Below are 10,702 nucleotides of genomic sequence, written 5' to 3'. Positions count from 1 at the left end.
GCGGGGCTTAGTGATCAGCTGATTTTTTACGGGGCTTATCGTCAATCAGCTGATTTTTTCCAAGGACGAATGCCTCGATTCACAAAAATAACATTGCATTGCAATCCGGCGTTAATCGAAGTTTTGGATTTTTTAAAGGATTTTGTAATATAGGTGAAATATCACTTCAAACTACGTTTTCGTTCGCAGCTGTTTTGTGTGCGCATCGTCTTTGCGCATGGAACTATTGACGCCTGAGTTGTGTCGTCACTGATCCACCTCCGCAGCCCACTGTAGTCTCACGGGGAAACTCTGGGGCTGTGTTGCTGGATTATATGATCGACTGTAAGTTAATTAAGGCGTTTTCCTGGCATATAACCAAGAAAAAAATACATTTAAGGGGTTTCAAGTTTGAATCATATAGCTTCAGATGTGGGAGTAATGGGGAAAACTAGACTTCCTTATCCTAGTGCGTTTGCTGTACAAGTACAAGTAAGTAGTAGTGCGTTTGCTGTCAGATGTGAGAAAATTTATTTGCAGACCTTTTTACATATGCATTCATTGTTTTCTGTCCATCGTTGTATTTTTATTTTCCTAAAGTTTTGGTCAGGCTGCGACCCATTGTTATGTAAGATTTTAGATTTGTTTGTTTTGTATTTGTCATTGTCATGCGGACATCTGATTTTAATATTCAAGCAAATAATTTGTGCCACAACTTTTTTGTATTTGATAGAAGATTATCTGTCAAATTGCTTGTCATTTCATCTACACCATTTTTTGTAGCAGGTTCATGTTGAATAAAGTCGAACTGATCATTGTTTCCATTTCTATGATGCTTTGACTTAGGTAGGTACCTATATTCTCATTGTTCAAAAGTTACCTACCAGCAAATTGAAATGCCATTCACTTCAGAAGCATCACCTTCATCATGGCAGGTTGTAATTGCTGCATTTAAGGTGCTAACTGATAGGTCTTTTGTGCCTTTTTACCTACCTTGGATATTCTTTTCCAGACAGCATCCGATGTACCTGAGAAGGCATGGCGGAGGAACGGTCATCAGAGCCAGTCCATGTGAGATATTGGTTGTTTCTTTTTGTTTTTCTTCAGTGCATACTATCAGCACCAAGTGCTGCAGATGGGATGACCAATCTGCAGTACCTATTACTTGCTTGAACTGGTGAATAGCACTTAGCCATTTTGACATGACCATTAGTTGTTTAAAGGGTTAAAATAAATTAACAGTAAATTTACCTATCTGTGATTTTTATTTCACCTTTACATCAACTTTACACTCACTAGTACCAGTGATGTGAATTTGTTAATCCATACTTATTGTGCTGTTGTCTATTGTTTTTGAGTTGATCATCAATAGTGAGCTGGAGATCTGACCTGCTTTGAAAAATAGTGACTGGCCATAACACCATCTGTGGTTTCAGCTGGAGCCCTTCATTCACCAGGTGGGCGGGCACAGTCACATGTTCTCTCTTGACGAGATCACTGTGTGCAAGCCGCTCATCACCAGAGAACTCCACTTCTATGAGAGTATGCCTGACCAAATGAAACAATTTGCACCAGAGTACAAGGGGGTCATTGAGGTTAGTGATTATGGTAAAGGAGGGAAAAGGTTGAGGATAGAGTACAATCTGTTCCTACTGCTCAGTATTCAGTGTTCATGTTTTGCAGCTGGGTATTACTCACAGCCTGGTGCCATGAATAACTTTGTCTGGGTCCCACTGCCACATTCTGTGAGAGGTTTTCCAATGTTCCCCTCTGACTTATTATCCATCCTGTTGCAGGTGAACTTTGTGGAAGACGCAGATGGCTATGTTACCCTCGTAGCTTATCCACCCAAAAGCTATGAACGCAAATTGTCCGTACAACGCAGCGAATCCAAATCGAAACGAAGGTAAGATTCCTGAGACGCTTGTCTCGTATCGAAAGTGTTCCTATTGATTTATTTTTTGTGTTGACATTTGCTTACTTCGTTTATGGTAGCGAATTTAGGCCGTCATCTTTTCTTGCCAGTGTGGATGTGCGTAGTTTAGAAGATTTTGCAACATGAGATGCTTTCTGAATGCACGGCATCGCTTTTTACGTTGCCTTTTGCTACCACGATTATCGTACGTTCAACAGTTGGTAGTTTTCGACGGAACAGCCGCACGGGCTGGCTTATGGTGCATATACAGATGTTTCTATCTATTTAGCGTCTAGCCATAGAACAACTATCACGTTTTTTATTTTATGTTTCCGGAGTACTGCCGCTCATCTAGAACGCATTTAGAGCGTCCTGGCACGGAGACCGTTCCCAGTATCGCTCCTTGCGTCGTAGAAAACTGGTTTGTAGAATGTCCCGGACATAGCTCGAGGGCCTCTCGTTTCCTGGGGAAAGTAGGTCAAAGACGACCGGTTCGGTACTCGACAAATGCCTCTCAAGTACTCTGGCCATGAATCTGCTGTTTGGATATGGCCGGCTACCGAGCGTGAGCTTTCGTTTTATCGAAATGCGCTTTGCTTGCCAAGCTAGTAGCAGCTAGGAATAAACGGTATCATTTCTAGACTTTTTTCTTGTACTATTTTCAGGATCCAATGTAACCTTCGTGGTGTCTTTTACCGTTTTTTTTTTTTTTGCCGTTTCAAATTTACCATTTACATAAATGTGTTATTTCTGGTTGCTTATACAATGTAATTGAAATTCATGCATCGCAGCACGCTATTGTATAATATGTTGCAGGGCTTTTGTGTTTGTTTGATAAACCTGTACCAGTATCAGTACGACATAACGTTGTTTTCTAGCGTTGTTAATTCGAGCTCTGTGAACCTTCTGACGTGGTCCGCCTCCATCGTCCCCTTCTCCTCGGATGAGCTTTGAGTCTCTTACATCTGACTCTCAGCACACTAGACTGTTCCACTCTTGTGCTATAAGCCCAGTGTGAGTCCCAGCAGTCGGGATCGGTGGCGTCTGCGATAACCCCAAACAAAAGACCATCTGATATTGTTTGAAAATGTTCAGTTTGATTAGGCATTTGCATATCGTAGCCGTCATAATGCATCATTTAAGTCTAGTAACTCGAGGCGGGTTTACCACCTCAGCCCCTTTATTCCATGTCACTGGCGTCACTGATCTAGGCGGTATTAGTGTCGGATAAAGTTTTGTGAACTAACGTCACTGATCGATCTTTCCCGATGTGACATCCGCTCCGTCTTTTGATCAACTCGGTCTTAATCCAAGCAGGCTAGATGAATGCGGCCTGCCTTGATCCAGTGAGATCAATGCGCGTTGACGTGACCCCGATGTATTGTGTCCCTGTCCTGTGTGTGACTTTGACCTGACCTGTCTGTGACCAGGATCCGATTAGTCTCGAGCCGTGATATAGCTTTGGCGTGGCCTATCTACGCGCATGACTTGGCCTATCAGTCCTAGGCTGACCTGTCTATACCCGACACCGACTCTATATGTGACCGTAACCTGGACCTGTGCTGTGGCCGTGCCTTCTCCATCTCTCGCCGTGACCTGACCTGCCTGTGCACCGTGCCTCCTCAGTCGTATCCGGATGCGTCCGTCGGGCAGTCTGGAGATCGAGGGTGAGCAGAAACAGCCGCAGGTGTTCGAGGAGGCCGAGCCGCGCGGTGACGAGGCCGCCGCCGGCCACGTGCCGCATAACCCGTGGCTGCTGCGCTGCGACCGGAACCAGCTCACCCAGCTGGCGGCGGGCGCGCTGGGCTCGGGCTCCAGCGGCGGCGGCAGCTCCGGCCACTGCGCAGCGCCGCCACAGAGTGAGCAGAGCGGCGGAGGGAGGGGAGAGAGGGACGGGAGGGCAGGGCAGGGAGTGACCCCGCCGCAGTCAAACCGAGCCGCCGGCCACGGCGGAGCGGTCGGCAAAAGGAACCGATAGTCACTCGTAGAGACTCAGTCAATCTAAACTGACTGGCTTACCGATCTAAATTGCCCGGTCTTGGCGCGTGCCCTCGGTTTGGCTGCGGCGGGCGGGCGGCGGGTGGGTCTCGGCTGACGCGGTGCCCCCCGCAGGGCTGGCTAAGGTGAGGTGAGGACAGGCGGACACACGCGAGGCACGCGCGCTCGACGCAGCCCGCTAGGGGGCTGGTGCAAGACGCCGGCGGGTGTCGCGGGCCGGCGCGACCATTGATAAAGGCAAGTCGTCTTGGCACAGAGTTCAGGGGTAAAGGGTTGGATAAGCTCAGGGGCGGCCGCGGGAGTGTTGATCGGTGTCTGACGACTATTGTGGGATCTTATGGTTTCATTATTTCAATTTTGTTTCCCATTGTCAGCTCAGGGTAGATAATGGCCTGTGTTTTATGGTAGTTCTCTTGCGCTTTGTTCTCGTGTGCCGGTCGACACGCGGTGGACTGTGTTGACCCGCTCAGCCCCGTCCGGCACTGTCTCGGCCCCATAGAAACATGCCCCTAACCGCTCCACCGTCGCCCCAGAGTACATCCTTCTGGAGAACCTGACGCACAAGTACCAGTATCCGTGTGTACTGGACCTGAAGATGGGCACCCGGCAGTACGCCGACGACGACTCGGCCGCCAAACAGCAGCGGAAGAAGGCCAAGGTGGCCACCACTACCTCGTCCACCCTCGGTGTCCGCATCAACGGCATGCAGGTAAGGGCCATAGTGGTGGGGCTCAGAGAGAACGGCGTAAAGAAGGGAGATTCTGTTCACACTCTGTTTGTAGAAACTGAAATATGTTAGGTGTTTGTTAGGCTAGGAGTTTTCAGCGTGGCCGTGAAGAAAGATCGTTGCTTGTAGATTGGAATGACTCAGTGGAAAGCTTTCGGCGAGCGTTTATCAGTTCAGTAGGTTTATGACTATTTCGAGTAAAATTTGTGTGCTTTTTATTAACCGTTGAAATATTCTGGTGGGTGGTAAACAGTGGCTGTAGTGTAGCTATGCTCCAGACGTTGGCACTGTCCCTCTCTACCCCCTCCAGGTGTACCAGGTAAACCTATCTCGCTTCATCTGCCGAAACAAGTACTACGGCCGTAAGCTGACGGTGGACGGCTTCAAACAAGCACTGTGTCAGTTTATCCACAACGGCACCACGCTCCGCACGGACCTCCTCCCAGCCATGATCGCGCGCCTCTCGGAACTCCGGAGCGTGCTGCAGCGCCAGCACTCGTTCCGTTTCTTCACCTCCTCGTTGTTGGTCATCTATGACGGCCAAGAAGCGATGCACGACCAGCCGGAGCGCTCCGCACGAGGAGACGTCGACGTGCGAATGATCGACTTCGCGCACGCGACGCACCAAAACTTTGACGACCCGGTGCAGCACAGCGGGCCCGACCAGGGCTTCATATTCGGCGTGGAGAGTCTGATCTCGATGCTGAAAACTGTGTTGCAGGAGTACGGGTAGTGGCGAGCGGTGCGGCTCGAAGGCAGTACAAAGCTGGGACGGCGGCAGCGCGGCCCGCGACAAATTCTCAGTGACTGCTGTTCGGCGGCGAACGGACGGCTGGTGGGAGACGAAAGTGACCGGCGGCGCGCACCACACATCGGGAAAGGCGAATCGAACGCACCGAGCGAGCCGTAGAGACCGGCGACGGTCCTGTAGGAACTGACTGACACTGGTGGCGGGCGACGGACGGACGTAGGCAGACAGCGGACGCGGGCGACCGTCTCGCGGCGGCGCGGGCGCCAGCTCGAGTTTTGGACGCCCACCGGCGGCGGCCGGGCCGCGTACAGTCAGTGAACGAGACGGCGGCAATCTGCCTATAGTGACCGCCGTGCGGGGGCGGGGATCGGAACCACACTGCCAGGGTGTGGACGCGGCGCCGTGGGCCGCGCAGGCAGCCGAGCGTCCGCGATCGCGCGCGAGAGACAGAGGAGGCTCTAGTCAGTGGGTGCGCGGCCCGGCGGCGCCGGTCGCCTCCGCAAGTGCAATTACCGATCGTAGCTGTGATGGTGTTATGTTCCCGTCGCAGTGCGGCGCCGTGCGCGCGTGCAGTCTCTTGTATCGGAGCGAGTCAGTGAGCGATGTGAGAGTGACCGGCGCGGGCCCTGCCGCGACAGGCGCGCGCGGAGGCAATTCGTGACCAGCGGGCGGTGCGTCAGACGGCGCATTGTACTGAGCCGCGACGGCCCGACGGCCGGCGCTCTAAGTTATTCGTGCAGGGCGGCAGAGTTGTCGGTGATGGGAGCGTGCTGTCCTGCCGGGCGCGCCCCGATACTATGGCAGACGCGCTGAGACCACAGGTGAGACGTGCGGACACGTCCCAAATAAATTGTCCGTCGAATTCGCCAGTCGTTTTGGACGGGTTCGGATGCGTGCGAACGTTGAACAGAGTATCGATGGTAAAGGCCCGATCTTAAGAAAACCAAGAGTATCGGAAGGCGTATGGACTGTCATAAGATTATCATTTATCATTCCACTTCACACACAACATTTGACCCATGTCGACAATGACCGAACACACAGTGGTGCGGAGGCAGTCGCGGCGTTCAACTTTATTAAAATATGTCAGCAGTACAACAGCGATGTCGCGTAACGCAGCTATCCTACACGGTGGACTATGTACAGCGCGGTCCGTCGCCGGCGGCGGAGACGGTCGGACAGACGGGTCACGACGGAGGACGGCGCGGGACCGGCCGACCGACCTCTGTGAGTCCGCGGCGGCAGCGTCAACACGAGAGGGAGCCCTTCAGCCACTGCGGACAGCACAGGGGGCGTACAGATCAGTCACAGGTGACAGTGCTGGGGAGCGAGCATACAGACAGAACGATGGCAGACCTGTAACTTGCCGGCCACATTCAACTTAAGTCTAAACGATTACGTCGGAGGTATGAGAAATAGAAGCATTAGTTCCTTTTCCAAAAGCAGACCCTTCTGAGTATGACACAAGCCCCGTTCGTTCATTCCTTTTGGCTCACTAAGCGATCTTACCAAACCTGATTAACACCAGTGCTTCGTCATTAATTCATTCATTCATTCATTCATTCATTCATTCATTCATTCATTCATTCATTCATTCATTCATTCATGCATTCATTCATTCATTCATTCATTCATTCATTCATTCATTCATTCATTCATTCATTCATTCATTCATTCATTCATTCATCCCTTCTTGCCCGTCCGTCTGCCCATCCATCCTGAACTACCCCCTCACCTCTGAGATGTTGAATTTGACGATCCCGGTCTGCAGGGGGTCCTTCTTGTCAAACACCTCGAAGGCCACGCAGAGCTGAAGGACGGCCGCCACGAAGTCGCCGAAGCGTAGGGTTCCGTCCTTGCGTCGGTAGCGCTGTGTGAGCACCGTCATCACGTCTGTGTTCAGCTGGAAACCGACCTCGGCGAGCGCGTCACGGAACCTGAGGAAGGAGTGTAGAGGTGGGGTGTTATGGAGGGCAAAAACAAATCCAGGCAGTCAGACCCCGAGATACAATGAGGACATCAGGGGATAGGGCAGGTTGACATGGCCGAGCAAATGTTTGCCAGCTGCATGGCGCTGAGACTTGATTCGAATAAGTTATTTCAAGCCATCTGAAGGTCGTGCACAAGTACAAAGTGTAAAAAAGCACACTTTCTCTCAGAGAATCGGAATTTATCGTCCTGAGGAATTCATCAATCGCGTCAAGTCGTCTTTTCTGTAATTGGCCTGTCATGACCGGAACCACAAATCATGAAACCATTGCGCAATCATCCATTACTGTGGGAATGTGGAGTCTGCCTGTCAAAAACAACAGGCTCGTTTTCCTGTTTGTTTTGCAACGGATATCTTATTATCTGCATGACTGGTGCGCATTTAGTCTAAATCGGCACGAACTGCTATCAGCTATTCCATCAGTGATATATGACCGGCCCAGGAACCTAACAAAAACAACACATGACTCATGTTCACTCAAACGGGCTCAAACACCGGCGCCCAACTATACGGGCGCTCGCGGGGACCGGCTTCGCACCTTTCCGCCTTCAGAACTCCGGTCTTCTCCTTGGTGTGGTTCTTGAAAACGCCCTGCCACAGTTTGAGGCTGCACATCAGGTCCTTGAAGTCGTTGAAGCTGAGCCTGCCGAACATGGTGGTGTCCATGGCGAATATGATCTGACGACACACGCCGATCGTGGCGCAACTCTTGATGTAGTCTGAAAACGGGGCGGGAATGGCGTCACAGAACCGGAAGGAGTCGAGTGCTGTTATCGATTCGGGGTTAACCGATCGCGTTGTGAAACGGGTCCCGAACAAAACAAGATAAGTCGTAAGGGTCGCACCCGGTCGAAGTGCAAAATCTTACATAACTAAGTAGACTTGGTCTAATGTATCTAAGTAGCACTGAGGGTTAACACGCAACAGTGTACTAAAGGTAGCACACCGAACGAAAACAATAAGAGGAGCTACAGTCAGGTGGATCTTAGTGTATCAATTACGCAGGTAATGGAAGCAACAGACCTGTGTTAAAAATTCCGTATTCTTCCAAATGATATTCTCTTACCATTCGGTAAACAGGCCTCTAGTAACTCTTGTAGCTCGAACGCGTTAACCGTTTTGTGTTCATCCGCCAACTGCAGGAAGACAGCCTCGTACTGGTTGAAGCCCTTGCCGTCTACGCTGGATGGCGCCTGAAAGAGTATAGCCCAGTCGAGTTAGGGGAGGCATTGTCAGCGATGTCCTGACATTTGATAGGTGCTGATTGGACCAAACAGGTCCTCATATCCGTGACCGATGTGGGTTTCGTGTCGGAATTTGAAGCAAACATCATCCTCGCTCCAGGGAAGGGCATTGGATGGATCGATACAGTCACAATGATAGGTGGAAGTAACGGTCAGTGAGTGAGTTATGGCTTCCGAAGTTGGAACGATGCAGCTCAGACAAAAATAGGTGTCGGTGAAGATACCGTGTGACATCACATATAAATGGCTCATCACGAATAGTTGTGCTGTAAAATACTGCTACATCCGGGTTAAATGCTGATTATAGCTTTGTGTATTGAGACGTTGACATCACGTTCTGCGGGGCACAATTAACAATAGCGAAGACAATAGCTTACTTCTATATACATACCTATTCTTCGTTGCAGACCCAAACATAGCCATTTGACAACCCACATCAACACTGAGCTCACCCGCAGCCGTGCACCCCTATCCCATTTCGACCCTCTCCCCCCTCCTCCCACCGCCCCTCGCTCCCGTTACCTTCAATATAGGATTCCGCAGCACGGCGGGTGTCGTGTCCACGTAGCGCAGCTTTACGGCGTTCATCGAAAACACTCGCAGAGTGAACTGTGCCTCCTGAGAGGGCTCGAAGGTTGTGGGTACGATGATGTATCCGCCCGGCTCTAACGCGCATCTGTGGGATACCTGGAGACGGAGCAGGGTCAGAGGTCAGAGATCATCGGGGCAGGTTGAACGACGGGTTCATGTGATGTGGCAGCATTTTTTCTTTTGACATGTGGTATTATTTTCTATCGAATAATGCGGTTTACACGATCTGGGATAACACTACTCTTAAAAAGACCGTTTTATTTATAACCATGTTTTAAAAGTGTATAGTGATCTCATATTTGTCATCTAAAATCAATCACATTAACTAACGTAGCAAATCAACTGAAAAAAGCGGCAGGCAAAGACGATTAATACCTACTTTGTCGAACAGCATAAGCACATCTCCTATTCACCATGGTTTAAGTTGAACTCCCAACCCTCCACCCCTGCGCCTAACCGCCCTCCCCTAACCCCTTTCCCTACGCCCTCACCTGCCGCCCGTTGGTATACTGCGAGTTCACCAGACTCTTCTTCTTGAAGAAGCTGTTATCTATCGCATCCACGGCTCCGTTGGAGACTGGATAGACAGTAAACCCGACCACCCGGGGCTCGGTGACGGTGTGCTGGGTCAATGAGATGACCACCTCCTCCGGTACCGAGAGCACCAGGTGTAGCCTTGGGTTGATGTGGAACGTGTCTGAAAGGGGAGAGTGAGGGTCTGAGATGTTACTGTTAGTAATGGGAGACGCACGCGGGCAGCAATAGGTGCAGCCGAGGGTTGATGTGGAACGTGTCTGAAAGGGGAGAGTGGGATGATAGAGACCAGAGCAGTCGCGGCGTGATTTTAACGTTCGCACAAGAGGAGGGAGAATCTTGGGGAGGGACGTCAGGAACGGGGAGACGGCGATGGATGCAGTTGGGAGATGTAGCATGGACGAGTCGTAAGAAATTGGTGGAAAGAGAAAACATGAAAAAAAACAACGGAAAGAATGTTACCTGTCACGGAGCGTTGGTTATCACAGGAAGGAAAACGAACACAAGTTCAGATATCCAATATGATATCAGACGGCCAGAAATGGTTGACTGCCATGCTGATAAGCCAGTCGACAGTGTAAATGTGAGTACGTTTTGGTGAAAGTGACATCAGCGAGACTAACCGCGAGAGAACAGTGGTGAACCATAGGTCGATCTGTGAAAGTTCTAGGTCACACATAAATCGTCAGTGCAAAACACTAGTAAATAGTAATAAATCGTCATGAGGTGACAGGCTGGTCAGGCAAAGGTCTCTCGCGGTCATTGCGAGCAAACGAAGCGCCGCAATAATACACACAAATAGCACCTTGATAACCTTCATTAGCACTCTGAGAAAGGGTTCCCAGCTGTAATAATGGTTCATGAGTCCGTTCATTGAATGACTACTGTTATCTTGGTCACCAGGTCAACGTTTAAAAACCTGCCAGCCCCAGAAGCTTATGCAATTCGGGGTCGTTTGGGCCAACATGATGGC

The 10,702-nt window shown here is 50.4% G+C and overlaps 2 protein-coding genes across 9 annotated transcripts in view; one reads left to right on the top strand and one right to left on the bottom strand.

Moving 5' to 3' along the window:
• The first annotated feature begins 51 nt into the window (after positions 1–51).
• Positions 52–6,235, top strand: LOC122393056 (inositol hexakisphosphate kinase 1-like). 8 transcript variants are annotated; one of them, XM_043388642.1, is made up of 8 exons: positions 73–153; positions 339–471; positions 992–1,050; positions 1,416–1,574; positions 1,776–1,885; positions 3,521–3,753; positions 4,426–4,601; positions 4,930–6,235. In XM_043388642.1, exons 3-8 carry the CDS (start codon positions 1,018–1,020, stop codon positions 5,350–5,352), a joined length of 1,134 nt encoding a protein of 377 aa, XP_043244577.1. In that variant the 5' UTR covers positions 73–153; positions 339–471; positions 992–1,017; the 3' UTR covers positions 5,353–6,235. The 8 variants fall into 8 exon arrangements, with proteins under 8 accessions (XP_043244579.1, XP_043244585.1, XP_043244583.1 ...); XM_043388645.1 differs by having other exon boundaries at positions 105–121; XM_043388644.1 differs by lacking the exon at positions 339–471 and having other exon boundaries at positions 52–324.
• Positions 6,236–6,417: 182 nt separating this feature from the next.
• Positions 6,418–10,702, bottom strand: part of LOC122393055 (calpain-C-like) — a 28,155-nt gene continuing 23,870 nt past the window's right edge. The window contains exons 10-15 of the mRNA XM_043388641.1: positions 9,687–9,892; positions 9,127–9,291; positions 8,427–8,553; positions 7,899–8,079; positions 7,106–7,307; positions 6,418–6,644 (exon numbers count right to left, since the gene is read on the bottom strand). Of these exons, the coding sequence (XP_043244576.1) occupies positions 6,618–6,644; positions 7,106–7,307; positions 7,899–8,079; positions 8,427–8,553; positions 9,127–9,291; positions 9,687–9,892 (908 nt within the window). The 3' untranslated portion in view covers positions 6,418–6,617. The remainder of the gene's footprint in view (positions 6,645–7,105; positions 7,308–7,898; positions 8,080–8,426; positions 8,554–9,126; positions 9,292–9,686; positions 9,893–10,702) is intronic.

The sequence above is a fragment of the Amphibalanus amphitrite genome, unplaced genomic scaffold (assembly GCF_019059575.1).
Source record: "Amphibalanus amphitrite isolate SeventyFive unplaced genomic scaffold, NRLGWU_Aamphi_draft 000513F_arrow, whole genome shotgun sequence".
Classification (NCBI taxonomy): Eukaryota; Metazoa; Arthropoda; class Thecostraca; order Balanomorpha; family Balanidae; genus Amphibalanus; species Amphibalanus amphitrite.
The sequence above is the reverse complement of the archived record's forward strand: the minus strand, read 5'-3'. Positions and strand labels throughout refer to the sequence as shown.